The sequence below is a fragment of the Nicotiana tabacum genome, chromosome 9 (genome assembly GCF_000715075.1).
Source record: "Nicotiana tabacum cultivar K326 chromosome 9, ASM71507v2, whole genome shotgun sequence".
In the NCBI taxonomy this organism is placed as follows: Eukaryota; Viridiplantae; Streptophyta; class Magnoliopsida; order Solanales; family Solanaceae; genus Nicotiana; species Nicotiana tabacum.
The window spans coordinates 117808952-117827673 of record NC_134088.1 but is presented as its reverse complement, the minus strand read 5'-3'; the positions used below and the strand labels follow the sequence as shown (position 1 = coordinate 117827673).

The window sequence follows — 18722 nt, the reverse complement described above, 5'->3', positions numbered from 1 at the left end:
GCCAAACAAGCTTGCCAACAAAGGCCACATTCTATTTTGTGCAACTTTTAATGTTTAACCCTCCATATTTCTTTGGAACACATACTCTTTCCCATGATACCAGTGCTATCTTTCTCTTCTCCCCAGTGCTTCCCCACAATTAATCTCTACACCTTCTGTCTACTTATTCAAGACACTTTGAGGTAGTACTTAAAAGTTGCTTAAACTACTTAATCAGAATTATTTAACGAGCTCAGCACACAATTTCACATATGACCACAATATCTTGAATGTACAGACTGCATATGGCCATCATACATTATGAGGTTGATATACTGTGGTTTTCAAAGTTTCACCTCAACTACGAAATAGAGTTCCTGTGGGGTTGACTGTCTACATCATACCCTTTAGGATGCGACCTTTTCCCGGACGTGAACGCGGAATACTTTGTGCACCGATTGCTATTTATTTAAGAAAGAATAACAGGTGATCATTATTGTATTCTTAAAATGACCAAAATACATTTTAAGTTTGTCCTCTATCGATAAGACTTTTTTATTTGAATAATAATAGTGTCCGAACAAACAATACACCTTAGTTATTCTTCATAGGTGTATCGATTACCTTCCACTAGCATCATGTATGAGGCTGACTTTTCTAATCGAACATCTTGATTTGTCGTAAAGGATAACTTATGCCTACAAACAATGATAGTTGATTTTCTTTTGTAAAATATTTTTCTTGAGTACACTATCTTTTACAAGTCAACGTTATCAAACATCGAAAAGAAATTTCTTCAATAAAATTTTATAAATAATTTTCATCATGAAAAATATCCTCCAAAAGTAAGTTAAAAAGTTGTGCTAAAACTATACTCAAAACATAAACTTAGGAAAGAAAGCTCACACATGGTTAACTTTTAAATATTCTTTTTCACTTAACTTTAAATATTTGTTTTATATTAATTAATTCATGTAAAATATTTTCTTAGTAATTTTATTAACGGGACAGAATTTAAAGTGTAATCCAAAAACAAAGTCACACAGTCCAAATTGTAAATCTGTCGAGTATCGACCCAAACCCAAGAGTAAGCGTTACAACATGATAAAAATGCTTTTATTTATTTCTACTATACCCTCAAACGACCACCTGAACAAAGAGAAGAAATCTAAGGAAACCGCAGAGACAAGAGGAAGAGAAACACACACACACACACACACACACTCATTCACAAGAGGATCAGAGGAAGGGAAAAACACACACACACACAGTGACAGAGGGAGAGGGACAGAGATGAAGAAAGCAGGGGGAGCAGAGAAGAAAAAGGTAAGGAGATCACAAGCTGTCGCATCCAACACCTATTCTCCTTCTAGGGTAATTCCACTCTAATTTAATCCAAATTTATTGCATAAATATATCCAATTTTTAGTTTTTTTTGTTTGTTTGATTTCTTTTTTTGGGGGGAAATGGGTTTGTTTAATTGGAATTAATTTGCGTACATGATCTTGTTTTACGGAGTCATTTTGAATTGTATGCACGGGACTCATAATTCCTAGGGTTTAAAATCATGTCCAAGTGACGGGTTTATGGAAACTGGATTTCTCAATTTGGATTTTTCTTGCATTTCCATCAAAGAATTTGTGAGAGAAAAAAAAAAATCTTGTTTTTAGGAGGTAATTTGAATTGCTTGCAGTAGGACCAAACGTCTCAGGGTTCCAAATCCTTACAAAGATATGGTCTTTTTGGAAAATGGGTCTGTTTAATTTGCGCAGAGTTATGGGGTACGTGTGTTGGTGGGAGGTAGCCGGTAGCCGGTAGAATATTAGTGGTGCGCACAAGCTGGCCCAGACACAATAGTCAAAAAAAATGGTTTTCTTACATTTCCCAAAAGAGTTTGTGAAAAATATTTTATTTTAGGAAGTAATTTGAATTGTATAACAAGGAGGTTTTAAAGATCATAATCCGATCAAAATTTTAATTGAATATTTTCTTGCATTTTCCTCGATGAATTTGTGAAATTGATTGAGAGTTAGTGATTTTGATTGGCATGAGATGAGTTTAAAATAAATGGTGTAACATGGTCTATGAGGATTCGTCTAGCCGACCTTAACTTGTTTGGGGTTGAGACGTAGTTGTAGTTAAGTCATTGCGACAAAGAGATTTTGAACTTAAAATTTTGGTATTATTTCGGCTAGTGTGTGATAGAGGGTATCCATTTCCTCTAGCTGGAAGTGTGAACATTGCAAATATATTTCTAGGGATTGAAAACAAACTTTTGCTTTCTTGGATCATTAACTTTATATAGTCAACTGAATGTAGACGATATTGTGCCCTTTTTTGGGAGATGAGAGGAATTTGCAAAGGTATTTGCTAAACTTGCATTGGACTAAGTATTGAATGATAGTTGGCACATGTTGAATTGTTTTTCTAACTGGGTAGTCGGGATTCATTTTTGTCCTGTGCAGTTAATGCGTGATTCGTTCCCCTCTATTTAGTTTGCTAAATCTATTGGATTTATCTTAAATCCTTGAAATGAACTAATTAGGACTAGCACTATAGGGTACCTTCTCTTTTTCTGTTTTTTTTTTTTTGGGTTGTGGGTAGTTTCACTTTTGATCATCTTGCTGAACTACACTATTAGTGGACAGATAACTTAACCATATTGGCACCCTTGAAAAACAAGATAAAAAAATAAAGGTTCTTGTCATCGAATATACTGAGACATGCTCAGCTTTGTCCGCTCTCCTCCTGCTGCTATTTCTGCCCTTTTTATTTTATGATGCTCATACTCATGCTGTTTACTTTGAGTTTCAGAAGCAAGCTGCGAAAAAGGATTTCTTCCAGCTATTTGCCGAGAAAGTTAGAGATCATAAGGACTTGGTGTCTCGTTGGGCTGTTCTACAGGAAACACGGGTAGAGTATTTCAGAGGAAAAGATTTTGTTAGTTTTGTGAGAAATCATTTAGAACTGAAAGACATACTCGAGTTGGATAGAAGTTTGGAACCAGAAGATGTTGCCAACATTCTGCTTAAGAAGAACCTTTTAGTCCGATGTGATCGTGTTGTAAAAACTGTTCGGCCTGGCAAGAAGAAATTGTCTACTTTTCCTGCGCATTTGGAGATATACCATGTGAGTTCCTTTCTTGATTCTATTACTAGTTATTTTGAGAAATTTCTGGCTTCCTGTCAACCTTGTCCTATTCAGTTATAAATATATTTGTTTTTACTCTTTCCATGGATTGTTACTGCTTAGTGTTACTACTTTGCTCTCTATTTTCTGGTTATTGTGTTGTTGGTGTTATCTTTCTGGATTCCGTTGCTGTTACTGATACACTGTCTCTTTCCTTCTTGTGCCGAGGGTCTACCGGAAACAGCCTCTCTACTCCTCCGGAGTAGGGGTAAGGTCTGCGTACACACTACCCTCCCCAGACCCCACTTGTGGGATCTCACTGTGTTGTTGTTGTTGTACTCTTTCCGTGGATTAGTAATGGCTTTGAAATTTTGTGTATTTGCTTAACGGAAGTGTGATCATAAATTTAGCATGAACATATATTTGCCATTCTTTATCCACACAATTTTAAAAAAAAAACGATCATATATTTGCAATACAGCTGATGCTTCTGCTTGAAAGGGCATGTATCTAATCTGTGGAACATCCATTTGTATAGTTTACATGCCTTACTGTGGATCCATTCCAAGAAATCTTAAATCCTTTGTCATTTTTTCTATAACCGGGAAATCCCCCGGGGCTGTGGCACACGGTTCAAGACTCAGTGGATCCATCTACCCTTCTCCACTTATACCAGACTTTTGTCTGCAGCAGGGTTGAATCCATGACGTGCGCCAAGTGATGCACTCTTAAATCCTTTGTTATTCATATGTCCTACATCTGGATATATACCAGAACCCTTAAGTAAAAATTAGTTGATGCATGCAATTCCTGATAGTTACTGGAGTACTTCTTACCTTAGAATCTGTAAGAAGCAAAAGTAATCTTTCTGCAGATTTATTTTATTAAGTCATGCTATTCACTGATTAAGAAAGACTTTCTTATAAACACCACAACCAAAAGGAACCGAGGACGTCTTATTCTCTATCCTTTCACCCATAATTTTCCTTGCTCTGTTGCTAAAATCTTCTCCTTTCTTAAATCGGAAGATAAGAATGATCACCATATTTGTTGATGGCTTATATCATTGTCTTAGATTTCCTCTTTCTGTAAGTAAGCTATTCCCAATTTCCTATTTCTGTCAAAACCAAGTCTACAATCTATCAAAAGCTAGATGTCAAATATATGGTGTATTTATCTATAGAAAGCTTATCCTTGTCCTCTTTAAACGTTCTTGACTTGGATATACTGACCTTTTCATTCTGTAACCCTAGAGTTGTGCATTTTACATGGTATTCTTGCAGTTTTTGAGGTTATGCTTCTTCACCTCTGTATGCAGGATCAAGTATTTTCTGAAAATGACGCCTTTTTCGCATGGACATTCGTCAAAAGAAGGCCCGTGTGGCAAACACTTCTCTCATTCTGCTGGCCAGTTTTGACATTAGCAATCTGCTTGTTTCCTGTGTATCCCCATCAGGTCAAACTGCTTATACTCTACTCCTGCGCTGGTCTCCTCCTCCTTATACTTTGCCTGCTTTTGTGTAAGTTTCTGGTGCCTATTTCAGTTTCATCTTTTGTTTGTTGTCTCATTGTCTTCCAATTTTAGGGAAGTATGATAATGTGGTCATGAAACTTGAAATTATGGCAGTTTCTCATTAAGTACAAACAAGTAGCTGTTTTATATATCACATCCAAACCAAATACTTTATTCGAATGACCAAAGCAACAGGTTCAGGATGTTCGCGTTGTATGGATTATAGCTAGTTATGTGGGGATTATAATGCAGAGATTGTTAATGTTGTGAATAATAATATAAGAATTGCTATGGAAGGATTGCCTAACATAAGAGCATTTTTGTCTTTAGATAATCGTATCCACATAGTGATAATACATACTACACATTCTATTCCGTGTTAAATAATACATAGATTCCAAAATAAGTTGTACGGAAATTAGTAAAGAGGTGCACAAAAGAATTGTATTGTTGGTTGCTTGGTCAGTTGATATTGTCCTCGTCAAGTTGTTTTGACCAACCCTTTTGAAAGTTGTGGCTTATATAAGCGGTCTGAAGTGACTCTGTTGATAATTTCTTAATTAGTACTGTATAATAAGTAGATTAAAAAGGAAAAGTACCTAGTTGTGGTGTGTCTTTTGGCATTCTTATCGTAGCAGCTGTTTGTGGGTTATATTTAATAGATTCAGCTCACTGTTAAAATGTATTGATTCGTCTAGGTAGCAAATATACACGTCACTAGGTTCATGTCAGACACGGTCATGAAAACACAAGAGTTGGAAATAATAGCGTATGTTATTTTATCTAGTGGATGTAATTTATAGCAAAGGACCCCTAAGTATACTCAAGCCAACATCCTGCCCATAAAATCTTTGTTTTTTTTTGACATATAAATCACGCTCATCTAGCTTTGTATAGTATATCTTCGCAATGCTATTTGAATTAACTGCTATTTGAAAGAATAAATTGATGGTTACCGAAAAAGAATATGGTGATGCTTGCAGTGAGAGCCATGGTCTTTGGTGCTTTTTGGATTCTTCTTGGCAAACGAGTCTGGTTTTTCCCCAACATTCTTGCTGAGGAGGCAACACTCAAAGAATTGTTCCAGTTTTGGCCCCAGAAAGATGAGGGCGAGCGACCTAAGTGGACTGCAAGGCTCTTCTATACAATTATAGCTGTGGTGGCTATTTTGATCCTGAGGCATCATGCTCCTGATGAGGCTGCAAGAGCCAGGTTTGCTTACTTGCACTTATACTCCGATACCTGTTTGATGATTTATGAAAATCCTAATTCAGTGGGACCAAACTTTATCTGTTTTATAAAGATGTTCTATTACCTTATATGATGCATTTTATTACTTGTAACGTATTACGGTATTTTATACTTTGGTATATATTAAACATTAACTGCAAGTTTTGGAAATTGAATCTAGATCCATAAATTTGCCAAGAAACTTTGCAAATCCTTACTAACACCGAACCTTTTCTGACATAAAAAAAGAAGAAAAGATCAAACACAAATTGGATTGAACTAGATCTAGCTTAATTTTTTAAAATTTAGAATAAGATGGGATCAAATGTTATCATGATCTTAAATTTTCCAAACATAGTATGAGACTAGGAAACTAAATCAAGAGTAAGAAAACGACTGAATGATCAACCTATGTATCATGACAATTCCATAATACCTGTCATGTCCCGTGTTTGTCACGCCCCGACCTCGGGGAGCGCGACCGGCGTTCAACCGAGATAACACGGTCGAGCAAGCCTGTTGGATTGCCTTTTACCCAACTCACCCATAAATAAAGAGAAGATAAACTTCATTAATTAACACCAAGGGGTTCATGAACAACACTAATTCCATCACCATTAGTTACTTCATTTATAAAGTCCCAAAATACATACACTTTCATAGTTTGAAGTGGAACATGTAATACACATACGACATTACTATCTTGACTTTCCCAATACCAATACACAACCCACACCATGTCTACGGAGCCTCTAATAGATATAAAATAGTACAATGATAGTGCCGGCAACAAGGCTCCGGCTATACCTCAAAACATAATACACACAGAACAAAAGATGCACGACCCCGAAATGAAGTGGGGCCAACCAAGTCAACTGGGAAGAGAGTGTACCGCTATGACTGGTCAATGTCTTCCGCTGTGGAATCACCTGCATCCATTAAAGATGCAGCGCCCCTGAAAAAGGGATGTTAGTACATGTCGAATAGTACTAGTATGAAAACCAAGTACCTATGCAAGGACTTGGAAATACAACATGAATATGATGAATCATGGTAACAATAAAAGGCTTAGATAGCCGTTAAAGCCATAGCAAGTTTATTAAGAGCTTTCAATAACATTTACAAATTTCTAAGTTGGGGATCCTATGCAGCTAGCTACCTTTACACAAAGCGGCCCTGCCGCCTCACCCCAATGTATGCGGGTGGAGGTGTATTCACAATACCACAACTCTACACAAAGCGGCTCGCCGCCTCACCCCAATGTATGCGGGTGGAGGTGTATTCACAATACCACAACTCTACATAAAGCGGCCCCGTCGCCTCACCCTTATGTATGCGAGTGGAGGTGTATTCACAATGCCACACCTCGGATTCCCAAAACGATAATAGTTTGTACAAAAGAGTTCCCTTCCAATCAACCATTTGGCACCTTTGGCCTTAACAAGTATAAGTTTATGAGGTTTCATCATATGAGAAATAAGTGTTTAATCACATTGATTTCGTACAAGATTTTCTTCCCAAAAGGGGTATAACATAATTAAGTCAAAAATAGAGTATCATTAACACACGCGGGTTCTAACACGTTATGCCAATCGGGAATCAATTTTACTAGTTTGAATACCCCACATCAATAGCGTTCCATGTTCGAACTTCACACGATGGAGTTTTGTAAAAACACGGGAATTCCAATACCAGAAAAAGAGTTTAGCCTTCATACCTCGAAAGAGCTTTTCGTAGTGCCACAATAATGTCCCAACACTCCTAACGATGCTAATCTATCAAGGGGGAGAGAATTATAAGCACGATTAGAGGAATTCGCATGGCAAGGGCTGTTACGACTATGACGACCTTTTCCTCAACTAATTCAAGAACAAAACCATCCAAAATGGTTCAACAACTTCCCCGCAGTCTCTATTAACTCATGCATGTGATAAATCTACCCCCATAATCAACCCAAACTCGAAATTGAAGAATTAGGGGAAGAAATTCTTACCTTTTTGAAGTCCTAGCAAGTTCCTTTTGATGGAATTCCAAGGTTTGATCAAAGTGGAGTAGTGAAATCATCCTTCTTTTCCTCTCTCTAGAATAGCCTTCTCCTCTTTCTAAAATATCAGGTAGTCCCCCAAAAATGAACACTTAGGCTAGATAAATGAAATGGGGGTCGGGTTATAAGATTGGAAAAATGGAGCCCCGACGCAGATCTGCGGTCCGCAAAATGGACCTCATAATGGCCCTCCAGAACTGGGCGTTTCTGTTTCACTCTGCGACAGGTCTGCGGTCTGCGGTCTGCAGACCAATTTTGCGGTCGCATAATGGACCGCAGAACCTCCTTCCGAAATTTCTCATGTTGGATCTGCGATGGGATCTGTGGCCCGCAAAACGTTTATGCGGCCGCATAATGGTCCTCAAAATTGGCAAATATATCTACTTCAATCCGCAGCCGATCTGCGGTCCGCAAATTGGTTCTTCGCATAGTGGACCGCAAAACTACCATGTTCTACAAACTTTTTCCTTCAACTCCTCGACGCACTGAGCAATCCCAAAAGTCCGTACCGCTTCTACAATCCTCAAACACGTTAGCTTACCTCGGCACCACAAAACCTCGGATTTTGGGCAAAATTTTGCGGGGCCTTACAATACCAATAAATAATGTTGAACTTAGTTTTGTAATTATAGACTCAATTTGCTTAAGCTGGTAATTCTTGTTGTAAGGTCTGCGTACACACTACCTTCCCCATACCCCACATGTAAAACTATACTGGGTATGTTGTCGTATATATGTTGATTTGTTCTACAAGGATACGAGAATGTTATGCACAATTGTGATTTGTCCCTGAAAAAGAATTCCTTTCTTGCAGGTATCAGAGGCGGGTTTCTAACATTATTGACGATGTACTTGAGTGGTCTCCAAGTCTGGCTTTGTCAGGCATGATGGAAAAGCAAACTGTGATGAACGTTACCGAGCCTTATGATAATGTAACTGATAGCAAGGGTAGTGATGAAAAGGTATTTTCCCCAGCTGTTGTAGATGAATCCACGCCCAAAGAAGAAGTCGAGGAAGTCACTGAAAATGTAGAAGATAGTGATCATCAGAAAAACTTATAATTTATACTATTAGAACATGTGCTTTCAGGAAAGCAGCAGATTGCAATTTTTTATGTCTTTCGTTCCTCAACTTTTACTTATATGTTCAATATGTATCAGTATAGAAGTTTGTAGTAAAGTCGACAAGAATAATTTTATTGTTGTAGAATTTCTCCTTCCATATATGATACTTTATTTTTAACTCATGGGAGCTGCAAGCTGCAAATTTTGAAGACCAAGTGTTTTGAGTTGTTTTATGGTTCCTCATTGAACCCTTGTTTAGTAAAATCTATGAGAAGAATCTCTCTCTCATCAGGAAACGGATCATAACTTTGTGTAAATACATGCTTAATGGTTGTAAACTAAGGGTCAGATTCTACTTAGGAGATCAATTATCCTGTAAGTTGAGTCCATCTCAATATTACTGGTGATTAGCTTCAAGGGAAGCATCAACTTTGGGAAAGAATTTCATACTGCATTGTACTATCTCGATAGGAGAATAATGAAACATTTCTGAAGTAGTATCAGGACCTTGTCTTACAAATTTTTAGAAAAGATTCATTTTTTTTTCCCTGAAAAAATTTAGTTGATTTATAAGCAGACATCCAAAAGATCAATCATGCCTATTTAAGGTGAATAATATATAGTTATGTTTATCTGTTACATACGTTCAATGTTCTCGAGTAATTAGTCACCCAAGCATATTCTTGTTGGTCAGACATTCTTTCTAAAACCAACGTCTGCTCAACAAATATGATCTTAATTGTGTAGAGCTTCATTGTAATTGTGAGTTTTGCACACCTTAACCATTGAAAAGTCAAATTAAACCTCAGGAAAATAAACAAAGTAAAACATCATTGGACCATGAACCTCAAATCTGCCATTGTATCCTACCATATCTAGCTCCCTAATCAAACCAAATTCTAAATTTCTGCAACAGTAGTGAAAGGAAATAAGACAAGTATACAAACCAAACAACCCCTTTACATGGTCTTCTAAACTGCAGTAAATGGCCAACTATAAGCCTACTAAACAACTACTCCATCTATTTGTACAGAAGGGAAGAAGTAGATTTCCAAGCAATGCTGCAACGCTCGTTGTCTCTATGCTCCCGTTAACACTAAAGTAAAAGCCAAGAATGATTTGCCGCCCAGCTTGAAGAAGCCAAGAAATGAAACAATAACTGTAAAACTTTCTGTCCATACTCAAACCTCGTTGCAGTGCAAAAGCTGGTTTAGACACGAACGTATCCCCAATTACTTGCCAGAGGAACCTCCTTCCCTGCTTTCAGCAGACTGGTACTCATCTTTTGATTCCTGAAAGCTACTTTGATTTCCATAACTGCTACCATTTGAATAAGAATGCTGAAGCTCGGCCAACCTTCCATTTTCGTGCCTATTTTGAATATCAGCAGCATTGAACTGCAAAGGTTCAGAACCCGATGAACTCACAGAACCAGTTCCCTTAGAAGCATCAGCATCTGTCTTTTTGGCAAAACGTCCTCCGGAAGCCCTTGCCCTTCTCAGTGCATGCTGATGTCGAGACTCATGAAGATATGGCTGTAATATGAGGAAAGGATACAGTATCATTACCTTGAAAATGCACCAGATCATTAAATTCGGAAGTGACTGCAGAGGACATAATATTATAGACGACATAGTGCAACTACTAAAAATTTCATATATCAAGCCTGAAAGTTGTGCCACCCCATTCCACCTGATCCCATAATCTTGCCAATGTAGTTATAGGGATGGATAATAATAATAATACTCTCCCCCATTCCATTTTACATGAATGATGTTCCAAAAAGAACAGCACCTCTCTATTTTTAGAAACAATATAACTCTATACTCCCAGTTTTATCCTTAATGACAGGATCTTATGCCACAGAAATTTAATGGCATGCTTAAACCACATGTTCCAAGTCTTTCTTTCTTTCTTTAACTTTGTACCCACTCAAAGATCTTCATATTAAATAAAATGGAGGGAATAGTTTTACTATAAAACTAATGGTACAAGGTTTCCTTTTTCATAAAAAAAATAAAAATGGTACAAGTTTTCCTTTTCAATGAATTACGAACTCCTGTAAAAGCTGGAATAGGAAAAGTAGGAAGGAAACAACAGTTACAAGCAAACAAACCTATTTGGTCCCACATTTATCAAAAGGGACAGTGACCAAATTTAGCGTTGATGGCCTTTATTTCCTCTTAGAAAAGGTGTATTGAGTTAGAGGGCACTAATGCCATAATACTTTTTACTTACTTCAAAAAGAATATATCATCCGTTCTTTGTCCTTTTTTTCCGATAAGGACATCAGTTCGGCACTAATGCCATATACTTTTTACTTACTTCAAAAAGAATATATCATCCGTTCTTTGTCCTTTTTTTCCGATAAGGACATCAGTTCTTTGTCCTCCTCCATTGAAATATAAAATTCTTCATACTGCAGAATTTCATTACATACTGTTAACCAGTCAGAAAATATGGAATTCCAATCAGCGCCTAAGATAGATCTGCCTCCATACCAATTGGATAGGTACAAGCAGTTGGTCAAAGATTATATATCTCCAGAACACTTATACTGTGTGGTAAGTACTCGTAAAAGGTGCCAAACAATTTCCAGACAGAAAGGGAGGAAAGAGAGAATGGAAAGAGCGGCCTGTGGGTGGAGCACATACTAACCTTCCTAGCTTTTATCTGCTTCTTTTCAAGTTCTGCTTTGGCACGTGACTGTCGTCGCTGCAGGATCCTTCGATACTGCTTGGCATTAACATAAACAGGTTCTTGAGCCATTTCATGTGGCAAGGGCATCCTTGCATAGTGCATATCAAGTACATGTGGAGGAACCTAAATAGTTCAACAATATGTAAGGACCTCAAAAAACAAAAATCTTGCCATAAATTAGAGCTAAGATTAAATAATGCTCATTGGACCAACCAGATCAGACTTAAGCTAACATAATGATATTTTTTCATGTCATTTTTCACTAGTTTTATATGTTTTATTTTGTTTTTCTAATCAAATGGAACAGAATAGATGAATTTGAGAATTCGTTTAGCCAATCCAACTTGTAAAGGTGGAATGTAGAAACAGGTGAAATGCGAAATGCATCTTAGAGCTCTTTTGGCACAAAACGCTCCAATATGGACCTACAGTTTTGCAGGTAATTTTCAACAATATGTCATAGGAGTCGAGTCATTAATGAAGCGAAGATCGAGCAAGAGCCTTTATTTCTATGGGATTCAGCTTTCTAAGTTGAGAAAAGAATAGAGATGCAGAAATGCGCACGAGCTCACATCTTCAGCTTTCAAGATAAAAGAGGGCAAAGGGAGCACCCAGGGGTATGGTCTAATCGTCAATGAAGTGGGTTATAACCATGAGGTCTCAGGTTCACTTCCATTAGGTGATTTCTTCCCAAGCCTTGGTGGATAGAGTTACCGTACCTCTTGATAGTGAGAGGTAGCAGGCATCCCACGGATTTAGTCGAGGTGCGCGCAAGCTAGCCGGACACCACGGTTATTGAAAAAAAAAAGAGGCCAAAGGGAACTCTCTGAGGATTCTCAGCAAAATAAGAGGAGCATTTGCATGTCAAGGTGCTAAGTGATTCAAATTCAAAATGCTACTATCCTGGCAGTTAGAAAGAGATGTTACTGATACAGGCTAAGGAGTTGTGCAACTGCTGCTTTCTGGTCAATTGTGATTCAAAGAATATACAAAGTCAAGGGTGTTGTTTTGGCAAAATGATCATATTAAGACATCATGAAGAAGGGCACAAATAGATAGAAAGAAAATTCCAACCCAAAGGTATCCCCAGAAAAAGAGATGATATGCCAGTACCCAACCCTAAAGAAAAAACAGACACGCATCATGTACCATTAAAAATGAATATCAGAATCAGTGACAGCTTAGCTTCATCTTTTAGGACTGATCACTAGCGCCTGAAATTAAGTAGAACCGAACAAGGAAATATTCTTCAAGGAGATGTCAAAGAAGATGCATAGCATCATATGTTTGAACTAGCATGATACCAAATAAACTTAATGACTTAACGAGCAGAGAAGAGTGTCCTTTAAACTACTCATTCTGCGGAAGACAGTAACTCGTATATAGCAACAATTTTCATAGGAAAACGCCATGTATATTGATTAGGATGGAAGGCGACCTTGTAAACAAGTGTTATATAGCTTACACTTGACTGTGCTGGTTCACTTAGAAACGGAACCAAAGATGCTCTCCCCACCTCCCAGCCCCAAAATCAAGAATCCAAACTCCTTTACTGACAATGAGTTGTAACATCTCTCCTCGTTTCTAGATTTCCCATTTGCGCAAAAGCACAAGCTTCCTGCTAGTGCTACAAGAAACTCTAAGATTTATTGTATTTATAAGATTGAACTTAGGTAAATTTTTCTCTGTCATTCTTTAAGTAATGAGTTTTTCTCAATCATTCTGGTTGGAAATTTAACGAAGCACTTAAACGCAGTGCCTGCAATGCCTAATAAAGGCGCTGGTGAAGTGCATCCATAGACGTACAAATCGGACCTAAAACTTCCACAAGAATGGACTATCCCAGTCTTCCTGAACAATAGCGGAGAAAGTAATACACTTCCAACATATATTCCAAGGCGGTAAAGCACAAGCTTTTGACAGCAAGTAGTGTCTGAGAAGGTGAGTGTTTCTAAAACAACGGTCAGTGACAAGAAGCTAGTAGAGGCTCAGCAGCAGACAAACACATATATATGATTTAACACTTTCCAGAAACACCATAAATAACTGAACAGAAGCAGGTATAAAGCACTGACAATACCCTCGGTCACTCAAATCAGCAGCATGATCAATAATATTGTCTAAGAATGTGAGGTTACCTTTCACTTTGAAGAGCTTAGATGAAGTATTTGAATAAGGAATTAAAAACATGAAGTTGACTTGAAAATTTAAAAATGTGCATACCAAAGGCTGGCCAAAAGCTGTCATCATCCCACCATAGTATGGATCAACGTACGGATTAGGAGCACAGGCCTGGATGTCAATCAAACAGAATAACTCTCACATTAGCCATATGACATTATCAATTGAATAACTCCATAAAACAGATAACTACAACAGATATCAAAACCCATAGAAAAGTCAAACATACTTACTATAGAGTGCCCAACAAGTTCAAGCTGTTGGGTCTGCGTTAGGGTGCCATCAAGTTTTGGAGGTATGGTTGGCGCAGCTGGCTGAAAATTTTGATCCGCTTGCCCGTAACTCCCATCTAATCTTGAAACAAGATTTCGTTAACACCAACACATTTAACTAGTATAACAATATCAATAAGATTGCTTTTCAGAAAATGAATTAAGTGATACAATTACGGGCAGACAACAAAGGACAATTACTTAGTAAAACTCAGAAAAGGTAAAGACAATTAAAAGATTTTTTTTTTTTAAAAAAAAAGGAGGAAACCTTTAGTTTTTAATTTGTTTTATTCTTTCTGTTATCATTTTTTTTAAAAAAAGGTCCGAACATTTATAAAACCAACCAATCACCAAAGCCAGACCTTATCCATACGTTAATGACCATGATTGTTTTATCATTAACAACATTAAAAATTGAAGAGATACCTGCATGCAAAGGTATAATACTTTGTGATTTTTCAGGAGCATCCTCCTCCTCCTCATTGATTCCACCATCAGACTGTGATTGGCCATCCATAGATTGTTCCAATGACGACGAATCTGATGCAGTTCCCCTCGTCAACCCAGGGGAAACAGGATTATAACCAGTACTATTCCACCAAGGTTCAGAATACACAGCGGAACGTGGACCATTATAAGCATTGGGTTCCTCCCGATTCGCGCTTTTGGTATTTGAGGGCATACTGCCGTAGCTTTATTCAGAGATTTCCGCAATAGAGTGTCCTGATCGTAAGGACAACAAACGAGTTCAGGAAATAGGGTTCAGGGAGTTTACATTTAAAGAGAAGCACTGCATATGCAGTTCCAAGTCCAGCTACTGAAAACAACACATTCAGATGTCTTCTAGATCTACACTTTTATGGAGGAAACGTGGGATTTGCTGACTAGTGACTAGCATTTAACAATCATGGCCTTCATTTTCACTTGGAAAAACACTTTGATCTTTTCAAGTCTTTTGTCTAAGTGATATATGTGCATCTTTTAGTAAGTTCAAAACTGAAAGTACAACAATAACAAATGTGCTTCAATCCCAATCATAAGGAACCGAAAGCTTTTTGCTAAATGGAATAAAGAAAAAAAAGGTAAGAAACTTTACTCTCCAATATATCAATTTCACAAAAGTGCCAGTCTAAAATAACCTCAAATCTAGCAACTAAGTAGGCAAGGTAGGGGTAAGGTCTGCATATACACTACCCTCCCCAGACCCCACGGTGTGGGATAAGACTGGGTATGTTGTTGTTGTTTGTTGCTAGCAACTAAGTAGGCAAAAATGCCAAAAAGCTAAAGCAGAACCCTTAAAGCACTTTTCAAATTTACATTTTTCCCGAGTGGAGGTATTTCTATAGCAAATTGCAGAATTAGGACTATTTTTTTTTTGGGTAATTAATTAAGACTATTTGATTGTCCAAGTAAAGTGACATTATGAACCTTTTGATCAGAGATTAGTCAAGACTTCTCATACCAACAATACTCTTTCTCATAAGATATAACCCCCCACACACACACAAAAAAAAAAAAAAAAAAGGGAAGAAAACGTAAAGATAGAACAACTTCTTCAATTTATAGACACAATGCAAAATCCTTTTTCCCCCTTAAATCTTGCACACAAAAACTAAAGCAACCCATATTATTTAAATTTGTAGGAACTTCCACGGTGAACAAAACCCATAAAAAATGCAGAGTGATTCCACTAGTAAATGAGGCATTTCGGTTGCTAGAACTACCTGGAACCTCAGTAGACTATAATCAATTGACATGCAAGAGAAAACACATCGTTTTATATCAACCATCACTTTTTTTTTTGAACTGCTGGTGTCTGGACCAGCTGATTATTGCATCGTATACCTTCTACCTTCCACCAATATAGTTACCTAGTAAACCCACTACCCACCAAGGCTTAGGCAAAAAGGAAAAAATGACCAAGCGTGTTGTCTCTGCTGAGTTCAAGGTCTCCCAAACCTTTCATCTCATTTGATTAACCGTTAGGCCACATCCTTGGATGCCTTAACTCATGGCAATATCACCCAAAGGGAAAAAAAATCCACCCCGGATGGAAAACACCGCTTCAGCTCCTAAAACAATGTCGCCGAAGCTCATTTGAGGCATTAAGACCTTGAAGCGACATGAATCTGTGCTAGGGCGCTTCACATCGCTTAAGCAGCATCTTAGTGCAGGTGAGATGCACTAAGGTTTGTGCCCCATCACCCACGAACCCTACCTTGGAACGAAAATGGCGCTAGACAAAATATATCATGGTAAAGAAACATATTCATTGTCAAAGAAAGGTTACGAATGAATTTATTGTTTATCAGAAAAAGAAATTTAAAAAGTTAACACAAGACTAGTCATTTAACCCAAATTAGAAAATTCAAACTGAATCTTACAATCGAAATCAAAATTTCTGTGGTTTTTACCTTACTTTACATGTTTTATTTGATATATTTCACTTATTAGTAATTTTCTCGATTACTTTGTTCATACAGTTGTTTGTATTGGTAGATTCTTTTCTTGCGTTACATATATATACGTGTGCATTATGATTTTGTTTTTCTTCATTGCGCATTTCTTTAGTAAACACGCTTTAATTAATTAATTGCAATTAGAGCCCCAACAGGCTCTCGGCGCTTTTAGCTTTTGACAACATTGTTTGCAGAAGATCAAAGTTTCAGCTGGTAAAGAATGAGACGCCCCTATTGATAGAATTATCACACATCTCACTTGTATCAACAATCACACCTTCGACCAACCTCATCTCAAAATTCAAGAACTGTCTATTACCTAAGAGGGACTCATCAAATGAGAATTCATGACCTCCTAGGAGCTTTCATAAAGAGCTTCTTCGTGCACAATAGTTATCGAAGTACAGTTATGATTATTTTTGTTCTTAATCCATAGAAGAACAAAATTATGATTATCGGAAACAGCATCTCTACCTCACCAGGTAGGGGTAAGATCTGCGTACACACTACCCTCCCCAGACCCCACTTGTGCGATTATACTGGGTATGTTATTGTTGTTGTTGTTATCCATAGAAGAACAAGATTAAAGCACCCAATATCCCTAACAGACCATGATCAGAAATGGATTAACATAACCTAAACCGACAAATTCTAACACAATCCCATATACAAATGCATAAAAATAGCGCCTTTTTCGTGAAATTAGAATTACCCAGCTCCCCCAACCCCCACCCAAAAGAAAGAGCTCCAGAGTCCAGTATGACAATCAAAGAGGGAAAACAAAAAAACCATACATTCACACAAAAACACATAACAAACACGCATAAATATTGTGATTTCTTCAAAAAAAAAAAAAAATAGAATTAGCAATTTCAAATAAAAAGCTCCAGAATGAAAATCAAAGAGGGAATACAGAGAACCCACAGATTCCAACATAAGCAAATATATATAATAAATAAATAAATAAAAAAAGATTGTGCCTTTTTCAACAAATTAGAACAACTCATTTCAGAAAAAACTCCGAAATCAAAATCAAAGAGAGAAAACAGAAAAAAAAAATGGATTCCAACAGAAACACATATCAAAAACCACAAAAAGATTGTGCCTTTTTTCAATAAATTAGAATTACCCAATTCAACAAAAAGCTCGATCAAATAGAAATTCAAAAAGAAACCATGAATTCCAACACAAACACATATCAAAAGCACATAAAGATTGTGCCTTTTTCAATAAATTAGAATTACCCATTTTAAGAAAAAGCTCCAAAGAGAAAATACAGAAAAGAAGCACGGATTCCAACACAAACACATGAGTATAAAAAAACATAAAAATTGTGCCTTCTAACGAAACAAAAAGTACCCATATTTCATGAAAAAGCTCAAATCTTGAGAATTGAAGATGAAAAAAATAAACGGAAAAAGGAAAAAGAAACTTACCCGTATGAGGATATGAGAAGAAAGAGAGAGAGAGAACTGAGGAGTAATTAGTAAAAGACACAAGCCCTAGAATTTTGGGTTGAAAAAAAGGAAGCAGAATTGAGAGCAGTCAATTGAGTTCTATTACCTAGTATGACAAAAATTATTATGGATAAAAATGTACAACTAAAGTAACAATATATATTTACTATACTTAAGCCGATGATGTAAACCGGAAAAAAAAAAAAAAAAAAAGTGAATGTGAACTCTGAATAGTGGATAGAGTCAGCTATGTAAGAAAAAGAAAAAGAAAAAAAAGAAAGAAAAAAGAGAGGATAGAGTCACCTGTGGGAAGATCTAGAATCCGTACCAGGCTTCTTTTTCCTACTATTTTTTCTGTTTTCATATTACCAAAATAAATAAAAAACTAAATAAATTAAAAGAAAAGGTATTAAGGCATTTTTTAACTGATTATGTGATCCTACGTTAAGGTCGAATGTGGTACAGTGTCACTTCATTATTTGCAACATCATGTTTGGTTAGTTATAGAGGAAATAGCCCGACATATATGTTGGGATTGAAGGTTGGCGAATGGAAAATGGAGAGAAGAAATGTGAAAGGAAAAATATTTTGGAAAGATCAATTGTTTCTCGTTGATAATGGAAAAAAATAGAAGGAAAATGTGTTTATATTGAGAAAGCACTTTCTTTGTGTTAAATGAGTTGGAAAGAAGGTA

At 36.9% G+C, this 18722-nt stretch overlaps 2 protein-coding genes across 4 annotated transcripts; one reads left to right on the top strand and one right to left on the bottom strand.

Annotated features, from left to right (window-relative positions):
- Positions 1–1096: 1096 nt before the first annotated feature.
- On the top strand, positions 1097–9138 carry LOC107832351 (uncharacterized). 2 transcript variants are annotated; one of them, XM_016660174.2, is made up of 5 exons: positions 1097–1353; positions 2794–3108; positions 4427–4628; positions 5605–5833; positions 8710–9138. In XM_016660174.2, exons 1-5 carry the CDS (start codon positions 1273–1275, stop codon positions 8954–8956), a joined length of 1074 nt encoding a protein of 357 aa, XP_016515660.1. In that variant the 5' UTR covers positions 1097–1272; the 3' UTR covers positions 8957–9138. The 2 variants fall into 2 exon arrangements, with proteins under 2 accessions (XP_016515660.1, XP_075078224.1); XM_075222123.1 differs by having other exon boundaries at positions 1098–1305.
- Positions 9139–9773: 635 nt separating this feature from the next.
- Positions 9774–18160, bottom strand: LOC107832352 (nuclear transcription factor Y subunit A-1). 2 transcript variants are annotated; one of them, XM_016660175.2, is made up of 6 exons: positions 18008–18160; positions 14539–14835; positions 14074–14189; positions 13883–13951; positions 11618–11782; positions 9774–10494 (listed from the first exon to the last, which is right to left on the bottom strand). In XM_016660175.2, exons 2-6 carry the CDS (start codon positions 14792–14794, stop codon positions 10192–10194), a joined length of 909 nt encoding a protein of 302 aa, XP_016515661.1. In that variant the 5' UTR covers positions 14795–14835; positions 18008–18160; the 3' UTR covers positions 9774–10191. The 2 variants fall into 2 exon arrangements, with proteins under 2 accessions (XP_016515661.1, XP_016515662.1); XM_016660176.2 differs by lacking the exon at positions 18008–18160 and adding an exon at positions 17931–17974.
- Positions 18161–18722: the final 562 nt, after the last annotated feature.

Coding starts and splice junctions, on each gene's coding strand:
- LOC107832351 (XM_016660174.2), top strand. CDS start 1,273: ATGAAGAAAGCAGGGGGAGCAGAGAAGAAAAAGGTAAGGAGATCACAA. Junction 1,354..2,793: donor ACACCTATTCTCCTTCTAGG/GTAATTCCACTC, acceptor TTTGAGTTTCAG/AAGCAAGCTGCGAAAAAGGA. Junction 3,109..4,426: donor CGCATTTGGAGATATACCAT/GTGAGTTCCTTT, acceptor CTCTGTATGCAG/GATCAAGTATTTTCTGAAAA.
- LOC107832352 (XM_016660175.2), bottom strand. CDS start 14,794: ATGCCCTCAAATACCAAAAGCGCGAATCGGGAGGAACCCAATGCTTAT. Junction 14,190..14,538: donor TATTATACCTTTGCATGCAG/GTATCTCTTCAA, acceptor TTTCAAGATTAG/ATGGGAGTTACGGGCAAGCG. Junction 11,783..13,882: donor CAGCTTTTGGCCAGCCTTTG/GTATGCACATTT, acceptor TGAACTATTTAG/GTTCCTCCACATGTACTTGA.